This window comes from Schistocerca nitens, chromosome 4 (genome assembly GCF_023898315.1).
Source record: "Schistocerca nitens isolate TAMUIC-IGC-003100 chromosome 4, iqSchNite1.1, whole genome shotgun sequence".
Lineage (NCBI taxonomy): Eukaryota > Metazoa > Arthropoda > Insecta > Orthoptera > Acrididae > Schistocerca > Schistocerca nitens.
The window spans coordinates 233,832,538-233,853,816 of NC_064617.1; the positions used below are offsets into that span (position 1 = coordinate 233,832,538).

Here is a 21,279-nt window from a genome sequence, read left to right on the forward strand (position 1 = left end):
GTCGTGTAACCACTCCGCCGCTGGCCGTGCATTATGAACAGGAGCTCGATCGTGCTGAAAGATGCAATCGCCATCCCCGAATTGCTCTTTAGCAGTGGGAAGCAAGAAAGTGCTTAAAACATCAATGTAAGTATGTGCTGTGATAGTGCCACGCGAAACAACAAGGGGCGCAGGCCCCCTCCGTGAAAAACACGATCACTCCATAACATCACCGCCCCCGAATTTTATTGTTGGGACTACACACGCTTGCAGCTAACGTTTACTGGGCATTCGCCATACCCACACCCCTGCCATCTGATCGCCACGTTTTTCCACTCTTCAGTCGTTCAATGTTTACGCTCCTGACACGAAGCGAGGCGTCGTTTGGCATTTACCGGCGAGATGTGTGGCTTATGAGCAGCTGCTCGACCACGAAATCCAATTTTCTGTATTATTTTCTGTATTATTTATTACTTTGTCACTGAATGAGTTTTAGCTCTAAGTAGTACCCCTGTAGTTTTTTATATCCAGTGATCTAGGAGCCTATGATTGGTAAAGAACGTAGAAATTTAAGGGTCTTCAAATGGTTCAAATGGCTCTGACCACTATGGGACTTAACATCTATGGTCATCAGTCCCCTAGAACTTAGAACTACTTAAACCTAACTAACCTAAGGACGTCACACAACACCCAGTCATCACGAGGCAGAGAAAATCCCTGACCCCGCCGGGAATAGAACCCGGGAACCTGGGCGCGGGAAGCGAGAACGCTACCGCACGACCACGAGCTGCGGACTTTACGGGTCTGAGAGGACTTTTAATACCCGCAGTAATCCTTTTTTTTCCATAGCTGCTGCTGTATAGATGGCTACTTTTCGAAGTATCTCCCCGAAAATTAATTTAGAAAATGAGCCGAATCTAGGAAACTTAACATCTGCGTTGTTTTCCACACACATCATCACTTGTTTTATTTGACACTGCCCTAGTTGGAAGCAATTTACGTTCCGAAAAGGCCTGCAGTTTTGCAGGTTTTACCAAGCTAGTCTTTAGCATTAATACCTGACAGTAATGATCAGAAAGGCCAAGATCTCTTACGAATATTTTACAGTTCCTTGTCAATATCTGTAAGTACAAGGTCTAAGACCGATACTAAACTTTTACGTACCCCAGTAGCAATGATTACCATTTGTGTCACGCCATATTCGTGTCTGCGAAAATTAATATGTTAGTTTTGGTGGCTGAGATTCTTTCAAGGATTGCAGTTAATTCATTAAAAAAAAGTGCCCACATTGCCACTAGGAGAGTGGTACACACACAGAATTGTTTACTTCTTATTGTCTAGCTTCGTTAGTTCAACGGCTGCTAGTTCATTTGTTTACCTACACTAATTGTGATAAAATTATCTCTAGTTTTGAAATATGTGCCACTGTCTGATAAAAATGCATGATCCCTCATCCCGTAAGGTAGTTCTACAGTAACAGCTTGCACATTCAAATGAAGATAGCGCAATACGCTCCGACTGATTATCTCCACACCTATGCTCTTTATGCATACTCCACGCTGTCCAAAGACTCTACTTCTGCTTCAAGCTGGTGTACTTTATGTTTAATGGACTGCACATTTTGATGAAGATTCCGATCAAATTTTCTTGTCGTCTGTGCACCCGGGTGGAGTGCATTCTACGAGGTCCGTTCAGTAAGTAATGCAACATATTTTGTTCCCGGGCCAGTTTCAGTTGAAAGAAATGCGGAATTTACTGTGGGGACATAGTGGAATATGACCGCTTCAGCCCCTGTAGTTTCAAGAAGTTGCTATTGGTGGTGGCGCCATACGAGCTTTCAAAATGGTGTGTAGCGGAGGTGCGTTCCAAGCAGAGAGCTATCATTAGTTTCTCTTGGCGAAAAAAGAGAGCATCGCAGATATTCATAGGTACTTGCAGAATGTTACGCAGACGTGGCACTGAAAAAAAGCACAGTGAGTCGGTGGGCAACAATGTCGTGCAAGCCTGTCCGATCTCCCGCGTGCCAGCCTGCAGCTGTGACTTCGGCAACGTTGGAACGTGCGGACACTCTCATTGCAGGTGATCGACGGATCACAATCGAACACTTCGCTGCTCAACTGGTCGTTTTCTGCTGCTAGTGCTGACACGTCCACCAGTTGGGGTACTGAAAGGTGTGAGCCCGGAGCGTTCCTTGTGCCTAACAGGAAACCATAAAGAGCAACGAAACACCTTCTGCGCGGAACCGCTTGCGCGTTACGAGGCTCATCGTCCGACGTCGACCAGTAGAGTCGTACCAGGTGCGCATACAGTTCCTCTTAGTAAGGTAATGTAAGGCCATCACGTTAACGGAGTTTATGTTGAAAAATAACGGTTTTAGCCACCCTCACCAGCTCTCTCCTAGCTTGATCCAAATGAGCATAAGGGCTGAGATCTTCCTTTCGTGCTCCTCTGCTAACATATTCCTGTTGCATATTTTGCAGTTCCAAGAGAGGGCGTCAGCGACCTCCTCAGGCTCCACCACACTTATTCATTTACTACAGCTCCCACAACGTACCCCATTGCTTAATTTCCTGCAACAACATCCGTAGTCTCCACTTAAGGTCAAATATAGTATCTATAACAAATAAAAAATGGTCATGTGCGAGTAGGGTTCGCGCACTGAGGGTTGCACACCAAATTATATATGTAAACTCCATCCATTTGGGGAATCAAGAATCTCCGCGATTTTTGCTTTTTATCGACATTGATACAGGTAAGATATTGGTCCCAGGGATTCCAAGACTTTCCCAAAAGTTTTAATTTCAGATTTAAAGTCTGATAACAAATGACAAAAGAAATATTTTTTCCTATTACATTATTAAAAATTAGCAATTTTCTGATTTTTTACTTTTATTTGTACTGTGAATGCTTTCTTCTTGCCAAATTTCATGATTCTATGTCAAAAGGAAGCACGTTTAAGTTCTTAATGAATGAGATTGTGAGAGTCAAAATGCGTGACTTAAATGGCCGTATCTTTTGATTGCACTGACTTAGAAGCTTCACTATTTTGCATCGCCGAGGTACCAAATACCTTAATATGTGACACAAATTTCAACTTGATACATCTACCCGCTCCTGAGAAGTGCTTTGAGATGTCGCACAGACAGATAGACAGACAGACGGTCAACAATGTAAGCCTAATCCTATACGAGTTATGTTTTTACCGATTGGGGTACAGACCCCTAAAAATTTAAATTTGTGAAACTAAAGGAATATTACGAGATGTATTACATTTATTTTGCTACAAAAAGAATACAACTTCCGATAACGTGTTGAATTCGCTAGTATGGCGAGTTCATTTACGTGAGACGTATGTGAACAAAAAACATTGGACAGTAGTCGTATCTAAAAGTAATTTAAAACACGAGATATTTCCTAAATTTAAAACAGATGCCAAATCTTCACTTATGGGACAAGGAACAAAAACTCCAGTGTGGCTATTCGCAGCAAGGGGTATGTACAAAACCATGCGCGAATGTGCACAGTTCTTTAATTTCAGTACATAAACAAAAGTCAGACCTAGATAACGGAAGTCGGAAATTAATTTAAGTGTACATGCAAAACTGTCAACATAATAACCACTCAGTACACTGCGAAACGTATACGAAATTCGATACTTTTACGACAATTTTCAGCGGCAGCGTTAACAAGACTTACTTATATCTCTATTCTATTTATATCTCTATTCTCGTCTTGTAAAGAGCTATCAGATGCCCTCAGAAAGTATATCGTTCTATTAATAAATAAAAGTATTTACTTCAATGCCACAGTTGCTGAGGGTTAAGGATATTAACCATACATCAAAGCTGCGTGCCCCTCTGTGTACTCGCTTCGACATCAGGAATCATTAACGATATAAAAGCAGTGTTACGTCTTACGCAACTCATTAGCGAACAGTTTCCTAGGAGTAGCGCTAAATATGTACGGCCGATAACGAATATTCGTGTTTTCTTAACCAGAATGACTCACTTAAACTGAAATTTTCCATCGTACATCTTGCAAGTTATTCAGTTATGTTATTGTGAGGTTATCCTAATAGCCGGCCGCTGTGGCCGAGCGGTTCTAGGCGCTTCAGTCTGGAACCGCGCCACCGCCACGGTCGCAGGTTCGAATCCTGCCTCGGGCATGGATGTGTGTGATGTCCTTAGGTTAGTTAGATTTAAGTAGTTCTAAGTTCTAGGGGACTGATGACCTCAGATGTTAAGTCCCATAGTGCTCAGAGCCATTTGAACCATTTTATATCTTAATAACTACTTAAACCTAACTAACCTAAGACATAACACACATCCATGCCCGAGACAGGACTCGAACCTGCGACCGTAGCGGGCGCGTGGTTCCAGACTGTAGCGCCTAGAACCGCTCGGTCACCCTTGCCGGCTGTTATCTTAATAGATAGACATTTTGGAGGAACGATTCTTCTATATCAACTTGATACAGGGTGTGGCAAATAAAAGTAGCCCGGACCACTGGATACGATAGTGGCAGCATTAATGGAAGAGGAAAAGACCTACAGTTGCTTCCAACAGGGACGAATCTTGGAGCACATATATGCAAACCCCTGGCCTGACAGAGTTATCAGAGGTTAGTCTGGATGTGGACCTAGCTGGCCACGCAGGTCACCTGAACTGTCATTGTGAGATTACTTTTGTGAGGGGAGCCCCCAAGTCTAAGGTGTATCGCAACAACCCTCATACACTTCAAGAACTGCAGCAGAACATTTCGGATGAGATTGCAGCGATTCCAGCAATCCAGCACCGATCCGCCTTCAGAAAGTTACTGACCACGGCCCAAAAGATCCAAGAAATGAATGCTGGTCACTTTCAACATCTGCTATAGCCAGAATAGTACCGTATTTCCTTTCCTCTGCTGTGTATTTTGTACCATGGAACTCGGTTCTCGGGGCCACTTTTATTATCCCTACCATATATAACTTAAGGGGACCACACCCTGCCTATCTGACCCATGTTAATTTAGGTAAGTATTTGACCCATTTCTGAAAAACCTATTTGATGCAGGACCTTAATATTTTTACTGTATGTTACATGATGCTAATAGAGTCAACTGTACTAAAATCTACTCTATCCATTTTATACTTTTTGAGAAATACTTTTTTAAATTTATTAACAAAAATATTAAGTTTTTTTCTGCAGAAAATATTTTTTGTGAACTTCCTAATGGGGCAGTATTAATTAATGTAGTACCAGGGGTGTCTTTTTATGTTATGCAGAGTCTCTGAAAATTTCATTCATTTATCTATGATAGTTTCTGATATAATGGGGCATATGTACTGAAAATTTTAGTTTGTGGGAAATTGACTTTAAAGAAAAAACTTTTGAAATGTGTTACTTACAGTTAATTAAAACTGCCCTGCTATATATGATGGCCCTTCTTTGGCCTCTAGCAGGTCTTCCAGCTTCTTTTTCACCTTCCTGGATGTTTGTCTTGCTTTCTTGGTCATATTAGATGCAGACCTGTCTGCATCGGCTATCCTCATTTTATCGCGTTGTTGCAGCCCAGTGATCATATTTTCACCAGGATTAATTCCCAGCTTTTTCAGTACCCAACACTTTCCAATATTACAACTGAATGTAATAACAGCATCATGAACTCCTAGTTTCATTGTATGCATGCCTACTAATACAGTTTTAGGAAGGCGGTTCCAAATTATGCTGTTGAAACATTCATTTGGGTTATGTGTCTGCCCATGCAGACATTTCCTTAGAATGTCAGGATGAGCCAAGTCTTTGAAAATAGGTTTAATTGCTGTAATAACAGCAGCAGGAAGAGAATGCTGGTGAGAATAAGATTCTCCAGTTGCCTAAACCCTATTGTATCTGCACCACTAATTTTCTCCTGATGGACACAATCCACGACATGGCTTATCATGAGTAGAGGAGTTATGGAAGAATATGGCCCAAACATCTCTCTTCATTGCCTCCAGATTTTCTTTGTTTCTCCTAATTGCCTGCCCATAGTATACCTGCAAGTTTTCTATTTCAGTTTTCGCTAACCGACCCTGTCCAGTCAACAATATTCCATCTTCTATTTTTTCCTCTCATTTTGAACATGGCCTACATATTCTGTTTTGCTAATAATGGCATCACCATATGGCTTATAGTTGACAGTGGGTGGGTTGACAGTGGGTGACAGAAACGTGGGCGTGGCATATAAACACACGTGGTATGAAAATGCTCTTTAAATGCTCGAAAAAAATTTTTTCAGGAAAATCCTTTTCAGAGTACTTAAATAAAACCTCAATCTATCGAAATATGATGATAACCGAAAATCGATTTTTTTTCGACCTGAACCACGGTGTGATCCCCTTAAACGATTTAAACACCGCCCATCGGGAAAGTTTTCAAGAGGCATCACTTAATTGACAAACATCATAGTACAGCCAGTTTACACGAAATGTTTATAAATTATATACACAAATTTTCCTCGTGAATCAGTCTGTTTATCAGAAAACACTTTACCAGAATTTCTACAGTAGTTCCTGAGATTAGCCTTCACATACACATTGAAAACCACGACGGAGACTTTAATTTATAGCATGAAGAGATTGTTTCGCTTTCCTAATCTCATTTCGTTACCGATTTTATGAACGTTTACATGCATATAAATGCTCTGTACTTGAGACAATTGCTACTAATTTACAACAAAACCCTGCTCCCAGCAACTGCAGCACTCTTTCTCTAACAGAATTAGCAGTTAACGGATATGCTTTTCCTGTTGTAGGGTTTTCTAATATTCTATTCCCGCTACTCACGATAATTGCTGTCACTCGGCCGACGCCCATTTAATTTGCAGCCACTAACGTTATTGCGAGCCGTCAATAGGTCAGCACAGGAGTACACTTCACCCCCAAACGCAGTTATTTGTGGTGCTGGGACGCTCTTCTCACCTGTTTATCCCCCCATGAAAAATTCATAGTCCAATATTTTGTTATCTGATTTGCGTCGATTGAATTAAAACAGCCACTGTTCGTCTCTCGTCGGTACAGCGCATCCACTAGAAAATGGAGAGATTGATACTAATGCACGATGTGATTAAAACCTTATTTAATTTACACTCGATACAGAATGGAATCGTACTTCGATACGGAAGTGGCTTGGTTCAAATGCTGTCTTTATTTACGTTTTTCTTAGTTTCTCTACCTACCTCCGTAGTGAGCGGTCAGCGTGTTTGACTACTATGAGGAGGATCCAAGTTCGATTCCCGGTACTGTCAGGCATTATTCCTTGTTGGTAGATGGCAGCCGCTTCTGGATACACGCTAGCTCTCCCGCGAAGGCCTACCTACAAAGCCTAAAGAACCAGTATTAAGTGAAGAATCTAGAAATAGTCGAGAGATTGTCATCGTTACGATATGCGGGTTAGGATGGCAATCATTAAAACAAAGGTGTTTTTCTTTTCTCGGAATTTCAGTCACAAGCGTTCTCTCCCGAGTGTCACGCAGAGCTACATAGGGAGAAATGATCACTGTAATAAGTCAGAGCTCACACGGCAGGATTTTAGTATTTGTTTTTCCCGCTCGCTGTTCCAGAGTGGAACGGCAGAGAAATAGTTTGAAGGTCGTTCGATGAACCCTCTGCTAGGTACTTAAGTGTGACTGCAGAGTAGTCGTGTAGATGTAGATGTACGAGGGTCATTTGATAAGTCGTCGCAACTGTGGTACCCCTTGCGAAAATGCAACAACAGGAGAATTCCACGAAGTGCATTCAACCGATACGGCAGTGTGTACCTGAATGCCAACGTACAATAGGTTTCCAGTACAGAAAGTCACGGCAAAGGTCTAAATGAAACACACGCATTGGAACTCTGTGTAAATTTATTGTGAATGAGTGCAGATGGAACAAAAATGAATCAACTTAACTACTGTGCTTCAAAATAATCCCCCAGTACATACACACAGGGTAGCCAACGACGGAGAATGCGTTGAATACCACTTCCATTGTCATCAATGTGTGCCACCAGGTGCGCCGTAGGACGACCAAGGCAGAGCTGAATTGGCGACCTGGTGAAGGAATTGGTAGCCTTGAGGACTGAAGAAACGAAGACACGTGGAAGAACACAGCACACAAAATAGAGTGGAATGGAGGCAGTTTGTGGAAGCAGCGTGTGGTCTACAGGGCCTGTTCAAATGGTTCTAAGCACTACGGTACTTAACAGCTGAGGTCATAAGACCCCTAGACTTAGAACTACGTAAACCTAACTAACCTAAGGGCATCACGCACATCCATGCCCGAGGCAGGATTCGAACCTGCGACAGTAGCAGCAGCGCGGACAGGGTCTGTGGTCGCTGGATATATATCGTGGGGCGTAACGGGTATAAGTGCAGATATTTCTATTGGTGACAGCACTGTGTACTAGACAACATTACATCAGTATTTACGTCATTTGCTGACTAACAATTGTAGCTATTACAAGTATATATTTTTAGGTTGGGTAGATCTTAAAGTGCACATGGCAAGACCAAGACATTAATGTTTACTTTCCCCTGGGCAGCACCGGTATTACAGTGAGGATACGTGCACACAAAGCGGTTAGTCTATACCGACAGGCGTAGTCCATTTTGTGGTCCAGATACAACTGTACAGGAAAAAAATCTACTTCTGAACTCAGTCACGTCATTCGACTTAATATACCTGATACCTGAATTAATATGCCTGATATAAGCCTTTATATGAAAGAAAATTGAAACTTGCAGAAGAAGACTTGGCATAATCCTTGGAGAAACGTAGTGGCCGCCTCAGAAAAACTTTAAGGCATTTTTATGTTTTTATGCTTGTTCCAACTTTATGAATTACCTCGAAGCGAACGAAGAATTGACAAATAACCAACAGGGATTCAGATAATATTGTTCTTGTGAAACACACCTAATTCTTTACTCCTGCGAAGTAATCAGTGCTATCGACATGGGGTGTCAAATTAATTCCATTTTTTTTAATTTCCAGAAAGCTTTTGGCCGTTCTTAATAAGCAACTTCTAATCAAATTGTGTCCCTATGACGTATCGTCTCATTTGAGCGTTTAAATTCGCGAGTTCCTGTCAGAAAGGTCAGTTCGTAATGACTGACGGAAAGTCATCGAGTTGTGGCTGATCCCGGCGGAGGTTCGAGTCCTCCCTCGGGCATGGGTGTGTGTGTTTGTCCTTAGGATAATTTAGGTTAAGTAGTGTGTAAGCTTAGGGACTGATGACCTTAGCAGTTAAGTCCCATAAGATTTCACACACATTTGAACAAAGTCATCGAGTAAAACAGAAGCAAAACCTGTCGTTCCTCTGCTGTTCCTGATTTACATAAACGACATAAGAGACAACCTGAGCAACACTCCGAGATTGTTTGCAGGCGACGCTGTCATTTACCGTCTTCTAAAGTCATCTGATGATCAAACCCAATTGCAAAACGGTTCAGGCAAGATATCTGTGCGGTGCAAAAAGTGGCAATTGACTCTAAATAATGCGAGATGACTGGCTGTTTGTGTTGTCCTCATCATTTCATCATCATCCTGAAAGTGGCGAGACTGGACTGAGAAAAGGTTGGGAATTTGTACGGGCGCTGATAACGGCGCAGTTGAGCGCCCCACAATCCAATCATCATCATCTTCATCATCATCTAAATAATGAAAAGTATGAAGTCATCCACATGAGTACTGAAAGGAATCCGCTAAATTTCGTTTACACGATAAATCACACAAATCTAAAGGCTGTTAATTCAAACAAATATTTAGGGATTACGGCTACGAATAACTTAAAATAGATCGAGCACATAGCTAATGTTGTGTGGAAAGCAAACCAAAGACCGCGATTTATTGGCAGAACACTTAGAAATTGCAAAAGAACTGCTACAGAGACTGCTCACTTTAAGCTTGTCCGCTCTCTTCTTGAGTGCGGCTGTGCGGTGTGGGATCAGCATCAGATAGAATTGACGGAGGACATCGAAAAGATTTAAAGTAGGGCAGTTCGTTTTTGTATTATCGCTAAATATGGAGAGAATGCCACGGATATGGTACGCGAATTGTGGTGGTAATCATTAAAACAAAGGCATTTTTTGTTGCGGCAGGAACTTCTCATGACATTTCAATCACTAACTTTTTCCTCGTAGCGTTAAAATATTTTGTTGGCGCCCACCTGCATAGTGAGACATGAAAATAATATTAAAATAAGAGAAATCAGAGCTCGCACGGAAATATTTAAGTTTTATACCGGGTGCTGTTTGAGAGTAGAATGGTAGAAAAATAGTTTGAAGATAGTGCAATGAACCCTTTGCGAAGCACTTAATTGTAAATTCCAGAGTAACCATGTACATGTAGATGTAGACGTAAAATGCATCAATAGGCGACAGAATGTTTGACGTTCAGGCCTCATCACAGAACGTGGAGGTCTGAGGCTGAAGCAGGTGCAGTCACAAGTGTTTCAGAGCTCACCGTACACTGTACATTGTTGGGCCGGCCGGGGTGGCCGAGCGGTTCTAGGCGCTTCAATCTGGAACCGCGCGACCGCTACGGTCACAGGTTCGAATCCTGTAACGGACATGGATATGTGTGCTTTCCTTAGGTTAGTTAGGTTTAAGTAGTTCTAAGTTCTAGGGGACTGATGACATCAGATGTTAAGTCTCATAGTGCTTAGAGCCATTTGAACCATTTTTTGTACATTGTTGAATATTAGGCACCGCAGCGTACGATCCCCACTTGTTCCCCACTTCACCCAGCGGCATCAGATAGACTGCTATGAGCACCGGATCGTGGAGATTGGACCAAGATCAATGGAAATGTCTCGTCTGGTCGGACGAATCATGTTTCTTGTTACACTAGGCCGGTGTTCGTGTCCTGATGCACCGTTATTCAGGCGAACGTCTGCTCGAAATATGCACGCGTCACAGGTGCTGATCGGTAGGGGCAGTATTATATCGTTATAAGAAAATAAAACGCCTACAGCCGTGATAATGGTCTTATTTATTTTATAGCTTCCAGTTTTGGTGCTTCAATGCGCCAACTTCAGGCCGTAGTTGATGCTGAAGGGGTTGACACAATCCCCTTATATAACACATCAGTGGCCAACATAGCTAATTATCTGTAAACTTGGCGTCAGCACTCCAACCATGAACTGCCATCTAATATTATGGACGACATTCCCGCGGGCGGCATGAATCCCGGGGTAGTAACTAGTGGTTCAAATGGCGCTAAGCACTATGGGACTTAACTTCTAAGGTCATCAGTCCCCTAGAACTTAGAACTACTTAAACCTAACTAACCTAAGGACATCACACACACCCATGCCCGCGGCAGGATTCGAACCTGCGACCGTAGCGTAGTAACTAGTGCTATGGATAAAATATCAATACAGCGATTATCGATATAGATCATAAAATGATATAGATATTAAACGGCAATATAATCTTCACGGATAAAACGATGTATCGATATCGAAACGGCAACATCGAGTGCCAATATTTTTATTTTATATTTTTTTTGCAATTTTCGGTAAGTATTTAAAATTGTAGAGAACATAATTTTTACTTTCACTATGTGAAGGAGTCTTACTACTTTTTGAGGTTTCATCACGTCCAGTCTTTGTATTTGGCTGTGTGAAGCAAGTATAGGGGGTATAAACAAGTCCGATTGCGCTGCGCTGTGGGTGGGGGGGAGGGGGGGGCGAGGGGGGATTATGTTATCGGAATAACCAGAGTTCCAACGTGAAGAACTAGCACACCCATTGCATTAAAAAACATGTTTTAACACTGTTTCTTCACATCGTCATTCTTCAAAACAGTTGGCCAAAATGATAAACAAAAATCTAAATGACAAGATTGTTCCTTGCCGTGGGGGGAGACGTGTGAGGGGAAATGCTGACGTAATCGGCTGTCGGCGCTACCAACAGAAACTGCAACGTTTAACGCGACCACGAATTTTGACACCGCAACTGCTAGTTTGTTGGCGTTTTCAGAAATGAAAAAGCAGGGAAGTCGACATGAAGTCTTCCAAACAAATCCGATATGTACGAAACCGAACGACGCCAATATGTGACGTAACCGAACGACGGACCCATCGGACACCTTTTATTGTGCCACTTATATGCAGTTACCACTATTAGCAAAATGGTTATCGTCAAGCGTGAACGTGCATCGTTTTCATTTCAATTCTTGCTCCAATGGGGAGAAGTAGGTTCCTAGCTTGTTGATGCATAGAATATCTACTAATAAACCAATACTTATATATACAGCCCTAAAATCGGCAGTATATTTACAATCTGCAGCCATTATTTGTATTGACCGGCAAGTCGATATTTCCTCGTGGACATATCAAATTATCGATACTTTTTCGCTGCTCTGGGATAGCACCTGTGGAGAGATGAAATCAGTGTCAATTTAACCACGCACACATCCAAAAAAGTGGCAGATGGAATAGCATTAACTGACGGAACGGCAAAATGTAGAGCTTTACTCGTGAAGAACATGACAGTGACATGTGGACGCCTCCAGACAGTGTGATAGCCCATGTAACTAAATCCATACGATCGGAAGATCAGTGACGCCCTTAACAGGAACAATATAAATTGAAAACTTAAGCATTTACAGACTTTCTTCATTGAGTAAAGTTACTTAAAAGAGAAGAGTAAAGTTACTTGGGAGAGGAAAAGAAAGCCGGAAACCACGGCTGGACTGAGTTCTACAGGACACTAACAAATCAGCTACATTTGAGTGGAAACGAAAAAAAGAAACATTTATAGGAATGTTCACATCTGTGTCACTTAGACCTATTAGAGGTACATTATATAAGACACTAAACAATCCGACATCAACTACTTTAACTCCAAAGGCCATTAGTCTATGTAAAATTGGCGAATCAAATGAGAATGAAAAAGAGCGTGAAATCACTAGCAACGAATGGAAAGGATTATGTAAATTAACCAGAAGGCTTTAACATCATCGCACCGAATATGTGGATCTAAAAGCATGTTACACTAAATGACTTTAGATAATTTTATAATGTATGTACTCGAAGAATGGGTTTGTTTATAAATAACTTTTCTGCTACCAGTCACGATGTTTTTATTCATTTTTTACATGAAGCGTTTCGGGAAATGATTTTCACTGTCAGATGCGTTATCTCTATGTACTATGCCTTTTTTACGTAATGATATTGATGTGTTTTGTTTTGTTGCCTTTACTACGGTATATATTTTTAGTTAGCTATCGATTTTTACATGTAGTTACTGGCGAAATTCGGAAGTTTTCTTGTGGTCTATTTGTGCACACTCTCACAAATGTTAAACATCACACACAATTTTCTCTGCACAGTACACATCGAGAATAATTTACATAAACAGGAAGTTACAAAGATGTTGTTAGATGTAGTCGACAGAGATAAAGTTACAGGTCTTCCACACAATATTATGTGCTCTTGTACAGAGGGTATTTATCGTGACAATTTGGATCATAATTTGCTTATATCTGTTTTACAATGTTATTTATTTCTATGTATTACTATTTTAATTGAAACATATTGTCAAAGCATCAGAAGAAATTCACTGATTCACTTTCAAGTTTTTCGTTTAACATTTTTTATTTATATTTTTCTAATGTGAATGTATATCCAATTCTTTTAATGGGAATCATTTCCCAAAACTTATCGTGCAAAGTTTGAAAAAAAGAAAATCATAACTGGTAGCAGAAAAATTATTTGTAAATGAGGGTTATTTTCACAGTCGCAGAATTCCACAAAGCCATTTGTTAAGGACAAAATCAGATACTCGAAGAAATATACAAAACACACTGCGACTTCAAAACAAGTCTGTATGCAGAGTATAATGAGAACAAGATGATATATATTTTAAGTATTTTCTGAACCACTTAATTTAGCTAAATTTGACTTTTCTAATCAAGAACATAGCAAATATAGATGAAGAAGCAAATCTTTCGTGAGTGCAAGGAGGCCTACAATAAAAAATAAATAACTAAAAAATAGTAAAAGTAACTTTGTGGGTGTCAGTCTGTAAAAATAAAGTTTCAGCATTCAGTAGTTAGTCGGTCATATGAGTTTTTCCATCACTTACCGCTTATTTCACCTTTTGCAATGATTTGTGTGTGTAAATATAGTTTGAACTAATGTATACTACCCGAACATGCCATATTTATTTAACCGTCATTTACATCCCACCCCGCAGACAGGGTGGCCTTATAGCGACCAGACTGCCGCTATTAAGTCTTTGTTCAATAAAAGTGAGAGTAATCTAAATATGCATTTAATTGGAGAAAACAGCGATAAATTCATGAGACGATGTGCATCATGTGCGCTCTTTCACCTCTATGGAGATGAAAATGGTGTGATAGTAGGTGGCAGAGCTTGGTCAGGTTATGGGATTGGAGAGGATACTACAGTAACGATTTTGGATTGTATAAGGGAAAGAACTAACGAAGGATGTAGATGTTAGGATGTGGGTAGGATTGCAATGGGCAGGAAAAGGGTGTGTGGTAGCCTTCATTTGAGGTGAGAAGTAGGAATGTTATGACTGAGAGGTAGGGAAGATCTCGGATAATGTAATGGTTTTGGCCCTCGAAGGGGAGGGAGGAGGTGGTTGGAGGAGGTGCGATTAACACTAGGGTTCCCGAGAATTGCAGCTATAGTAGGGTATTATTGTGGCTCAAGTTTACGGGAAACATGCGACAGGCCAAGCTGTCTGAGCAGGTGAAAGAACTTAATGAGTTGGTATAATGTACGGATGGGAGAAGATAGATACACAAATCGAGAGAGAGTGCCTGCCATTCTAGGACGTGAAGAGGGCGATAAAATTTGGTAGAAGCGGAGATACATTGAACGTTTACATAGCTAATAATCAGTCAGATCAGAGTCTTTTGTACATGGACGAGGTCCGTAGGATTTAGTCCCTTTTTCCAGTCTGTTGCGGCATCTCTTTTTGACGGATTGTAGGTGAAGGTCACAGGTTAGTTTTTTCTCGAATCTCAGACGAAGACATTTTTAATGGTGGGTTGTTCGGTTTTGTACCATTAGGTGGAGATTCCTGGAACTCTACATTCGAGTAATTTAATCCTATAATTATTTTCTATGTTTGTTACATGACAAATAGAAAGGCAACATTGGTTACATCATGAGATTACGTTGAGATGAGCCTGAAGGGATTTTTTAGATGAATGGAAAAGTAGGAAGGGTGCAAGGAAAGCTGTGTCGTTGATGTATTGGAGGAGGTTCGAGGGTGGAGTAGTTTGAGAGCTTGGCCGTATAAATGAGATAAAGTATTAATCATAGGAAGGAAAAAAAGACTTCTCAAGTTTTTCTTTGTTGTTATTTCACACCCTAGCCCCACTAGTTTGACAATAGTCCAACAAGCCGCTCTTCTGCCGTAGGCTTCATAGATTGGTAGCATAGATTTATCTTTTTGAAGATAACTATATTTATGAAATATTTCAGAAGATGCTGATAATGAAAATTCTTTCATGACATATGGGGAAAATACTGCGTCGTTTCCTAGTAACTACAGTTTGGCAGTGTTGATGGGTATAGGATTGATGCACATTTTTCGTGTAGGAGGACGCATATGTGAATGGGGAAAATATCGTATGGCTGAGCTGTTGGTCTTAGACTGGCGATAGGACTGTGACTGGGGAGAGGTGAATATTGGAACCGCACATTGGATGGGGTTGGTAAGGGAATGATTTGAATGATAGTAAGAGACTGCAGCTTGATGATCTTGTAGTGTATGACTAGGATCATTGATCTCCTTTTCCCTCTCAGCTTTGGCAGCAATGGCCCTTCTGACTTGGGAGAGGTGGGGGGGGGGGGGAAGATATACCGACAATCAAGCAGATTTGTCGAATGGAATTTGCTTCATACATTCCGACAAAATTTGGACAGTCTCACTGAAAGCAGTGTCAACCTGTTTGGTGCAAGCAGATGAACGCCACAAAAGTAAGGTGTACTCTGCAGCAGAGGGCTGGTTAGAATTATCAAATGGAGAAACTCTTCATTCCAGCCGCTTCATTGGGATTTGAAAGTAAGCAACGGGACTGGGCAGACTAAACTGGGGTGGATTCGCTGCTGAAGATTAAGTTTCCCTCATACTGTGAATGGATAGCTGTTACATTAAAATAGAAGACAGGTTGTTGGAGTGTGTGATAACGTTGGAAATTGGACAATATCCTCAGCTGTGGTAAGGGGACGAAGAGAATTCTTGTGGTGACTGGGTTGTCAATCAATTGGATGGGGTGGTGAGTTATTGTTTAGTGGGGGTCGGCTTTACTTTGGGGTTATTAAAATATGTGGGATTTGGTTCACTGGAGGCAAGGACTTACCCACCGAAGGTAGGGGGAGAGTTGCAGCCTCGCTCCCAGAAAAACGATCTACACAAACTGTATCACAATCTGTCTCGCCAAACAAAGCACGTAATGCATACTGATTAGTAGCAAGTATGGTTCAAATAACTCTGAGCACTATGGGACTTAACAGCTGAGGTCATCAGTCCCCTAGAACTTAGAACTACTTAAACCTAACTAACCTGAGGACATCACACACATCCATGCCCGAGGCAGGATTCGAACCTGCGACCGTAGCAGTCGCGCAGTTCCGGACTGAGCGCCTAGAACCGCTTCGGCCACCCCGGCCGGCGGTAGCAAGTATAGCCATAGGTAGTTATGTTAAACTCTCGACACTAATTCGTCATTCAATGCGAAACCAATAAAAGTTGCACCCTGCTCCTCCTCCTCCTCCGCCCCCCCCCCCCCCCCACCATCTATAGGAGGTCATGTCCTCGGTACGCTCTTGATTGCAGTTATTGCAGGGGGGAGAGGAAGTTGAAGCATAGTGTATAAAGATGATAGTATTTGTAATGCCTTCGTATTTGTCCTGTTGAATCTACTGTAAAACTAAATGATCGAAGAACGACAGAGTGAAACCTAACGGATATGTTACGTGATGGCCCGCAGGAGATCGAGCACTGCTACTACCACGGCACGGTGAAAGACTACCCGGGCGCGACGGCAGCCTTCCACACGTGCAACGGCGTCAGCGGCGTCATCCACGTGGGCAACGAGACGTTCGTCATCCACCCCTTCTACGGCGGCGACCTCTCGGTGAGTTCCAGGCCACCGCCCGGCGCTACGCTGCGATGCCGTGCTCGTGCTTACGCTGTAGACGTAGAGGCCACGCGCATTTGTGTTATCGCGATGCCTACTCTCAGGGAGCTCAGTGGATGCTTTTACTGACGCCTACGTTCGCGTACTGTCCCCTATCCAGTCAGGGCGCTACATGTGTCTAGCGTCCAAAATTTATTTATTTGTCTCAACATAGAATTAAACAGCTAATCGGTTGCACATGAGCGGCAGGTACATTGACCTAAGTTTCAACAACTACTAGGGGTGTCTTCATCAGAAAGAACTGTTGCTAAATCATAAAACTACATTGCTAAAAAGCAAAGTCAGAATTTGGAGCAGCTATGCCCAAGTCTGATGTTGATGGGCACAAGTGGCAAAGGCTAGAACATTTTATTTTACTTTTGATTTGAGCATAGCTGCTCCAAATTCTGACTAGTGTAATTTTACGATTTAGCAACAGTATACTCTGATGAAGACATCCCTAGTAGGTGTCGAAACCTAGGTCAGTGTACCTACTATGTATGTGCAACCGGTTACATGTTTAATCCTATGTTGAAACTGGTATACGGTTGCTGAATAACAGCCATGTTCAAAACTGTTATTTATTTGTAGTTTTCACTCTCTACATCCAGAAGTAGAGCGAGCTATTTGAGATATGGGTCATCATAAAGCCACGGCTCCTCTCATCCAACTATCAAGCGCGCTGGTAGTGGGGCAGAGGGGTTCGCAATTTGGGGTAAATTGAAGGATTACCTGTTACGACATACGACTTACTACCAAGGAAACCTACTTAAAGCCTTGGTCAGATCAGGGGATTGCAACTATTTTCCATTTATTTCTGGCACAATGTTGTCCCTTGTCCTAGACAAAAATCAAAAATATTTCTGTGTTTGTTTTTTGGTGCAGTAGGGGTGTGGGAGGGGGGTGCATGTACGTATGTAACAGAGAGAGAGAGGGGGAGGGGATTTGGTAAAAAATAAATAATTTTAAAATATGAGAAATAGTTTTACACTGAGAATGGGTTGTGAAGCACGATCGATATTATTGGCAGCCAGTTATGAGCCTTTAACCACTACATCAAAACTACCGTTATCGCAACAAATAAAAACGTCACAGTAAATATTAGAGGCTGGATGAGTATGAAAAACGCATACAAACTGCGAAGATAAGGTGGTCGCATCAAGACGTGTAAAAATATTACATAAACAAATCTCATGTTAAACAAATATCTGGTTTACCAGTTTGGTGTATCGTGGTTACCTGTTCTTGCAAAATAAATGTGATATATGTAACACCATCCTCTAAAAGAATTCCAAATGATTTTCTTTCCTTTTGCTGCCTAGACAAGTTCAGACACTTTTGTACCATCTTCTGTGGGTCTCGTTTTCTTTCTGTAAAAATATGGTGTGTTTTATTCCTACACTGCTGTTCTCACTGTCACGATGTTTTGGTTGTGGTCAGTGGCCGAACACAACCAACTGCTGTTTGTAGTTAAAGAGAGATCCCATCGAGTTTCATAATAATTATGTAACTTTACTATTTCGAGTTGGTAGTTAAAACGTGTGACTGTACCTAGCACTGGCAATGAAAAAGTGCTTCCACCACCAGGATTCGAACTGGCTACTCCAAGTCAAGTGGTAACGCAATGGTGTGCATTAGTAACTTCTGCTATGGAGGATGGAGCAATTATTCAAGATAATATTGTGAGTCGTCCATCTATGGAAACTTGGGGAATGCCCCTAGGCAGAATACTCAACACAGATGCACGTCCATTGTCCTATTACATGTCACTATAAAGCCATTTTCTGTTTTCTGCTACATTAGAGAGTGAAAGCAACCAAACGCCGTCCTCACACGGGACGATGCAGCTAGCATTAACGTGGACACAGACGAGAAATCCAGCCTCAGGAAACAGTGCCAGCATCACATGGGTCGTGTTGGTTAACGTGATGTGCGACTGTAGCGTTCTCCAGCGGTAGCTGTCGGCTGTATATGGCTCCCAAACCACTCAGTTTGTTCACGAAAATGGACGCCGTAATACTCCTACGTTGGCTCTATTGAAATGCACATTTCCTGCCTTGTTCACATGCTAGTCATGTTGTTCCGTCTGTAGTATAAATAAATGAAAACTTCAGTATCCATACATATGTTACAGGCAAGAAGAAAAGTTCCATGTCCAGCCAGCAAGGACATTAGCTTATAAGACTTCACAAAATGACACAAACTCACTCCTGAGAGAGAGCACTCTTGTATTTATATAAAATCTAATATTTCAGGAAATATTCCTATTAATTTAATAAGAAAGTACAGTAGCCTTTTAGAAAACACGAATGTGAAAGAAACGTTGGTACAGCAGGACGCTAATCCGCAACGCTTGTTTCTTAACTCGGAACCTCTACCAACTAAGCTTCTAAAACAAATGATCTAACATCTCAGTTAACGGTCTTCTGAAGACTTTAACTGCTGAAACGATATTCACTGACATTTAATTGTTACAAATTCTACCAAGAATGAAGCGTTTTTCACGAAACTTCAATGTGTCATTGTCTTAGAACGATGTACTTTCAGAATACGGAATTTATAGCACGAACATAACTAAATACGAAAACTATCTAACCGCTAGTACGACATTTTCCGTCATACTATTACAACCAGTCGTACCGATAAAGAAGAGTCCTCAATGTGCTAGTGTTTAGAAACAGCATACTGTATATTCATAGGGTGTGAGTTATAATATAAAAACCACCTAATATGTGCTCAGCTGAAAACAGCAAATACAATATCGCGTCTCGCCAGTTCTATATGTGACGCAGAGAACGGTCTTGTCTCTTATTGGTTCGATCTTTCGTAGCACTTTACCGAAATGTCGCAGAACTTATTTGGTGTTTCACGAGAGGCACTGGTTCCTCGCCGCGAAACAGCACGAACTGACGTCGCAAAACTCGTACAGCTCCACGTCAACGTCAGCAAACAAGGAACCCATTGAGTGCGAGGTCGCAAAATGCTACGGATGTTTACGGCTTTCGATGCCCCACATATTTTTTACCACCCAGTCACAATATTGGCTGGTAATGGCAACAGGATGTGGGCCTGGAGGTATCCAATGGTAAGCACAGCGTGGGGCTACGGAGCATAGTTGAATTGTTTAGACGACGAGTAACTCACAACAGTGCTACAGCGTGTTCAAAAAAATGGCTCTAACAAGGGAACCTCCCCATCGTACCCCCTCAGATTTAGTTATAAGTTGGCACAGTGGATAGGCCTTGAAAAACTGAACACAGATCAATTGAGAAAACAGGAAGAAGTTGTGTGGAACTGTGAAAAAATAAGCAAAATATACAAACTGAGTAGTCCATGGGCCACATAGGCAACATCAAGGACAATGTAAGCTAAGGAGCGCCGTGGTCCCGTGGTTAGCGTGATCAGCTCCGAAGCGAAAGGTCCTTGGTTCAAGGCTTCCCTCGAGTGAAAACTTTACTTTCTTATTTTCGCAAAGTTATGATCTGTCCGTTCGTTCACTGACGTCTCTGTTCACTGTAATAAGTTTAGTGTCTGTGTTTTGCGACCGCATCGCAAAACCGTGCGATTCGTAGACGAAAGGACGTGCCTCTCCAATGGGAACCTAAAACATTTGATCGCAAGGTCATAGGTCAACCGATTCCTCCACAGGAAAACACATCTGATATATTCTATACGACACGGCATGTGCGTCACATGACAGGAATATGTTGTCGACCCACCTAACTTGTACACTTAGCGAATGGGTAAAAAGATTCTTCTACCTTGCCCGATTTAGGTTTTCTTGTGGATGTGATAATCACTCCCAAAAAAGTTATGAAAACATAAGAGTTTGTCTCATAAACTGAAAATAAAAAATTAAACTTTTCACTCGATGGAAGATTTGAACCAAGGACCTCTCGTTCCGCAGCTGCTCACGTTACCACGAGACCACGGCGTTCCTGCGATCTAAGTGTCCTTGATGTTGCCTATCTTTCCATGAACTACTCAGTTTGTATATTTTGCTTATTTTTTCACAGTTCCACACAACTTCTTCCTGTTTTCTCAATTGATCTGTGTTCAGTTTTTCAAGGCCTATCCACTGTGCCAATTTATAACTAAATCTGAGGGGGGTGCGATGGGGAGGTTCCCTTGTAA

At 41.7% G+C, this 21,279-nt stretch overlaps 1 protein-coding gene across 1 annotated transcript in view; it reads left to right on the plus strand.

Annotated features, from left to right (window-relative positions):
• The window catches only part of LOC126251437 (disintegrin and metalloproteinase domain-containing protein 22), a 1,101,455-nt gene that overhangs the window by 771,244 nt on the left and 308,932 nt on the right, over positions 1–21,279 (plus strand). Inside the window, exon 6 of the mRNA XM_049951862.1 lies at positions 16,957–17,103. Within this exon, the coding sequence (XP_049807819.1) occupies positions 16,957–17,103 (147 nt within the window). The remainder of the gene's footprint in view (positions 1–16,956; positions 17,104–21,279) is intronic.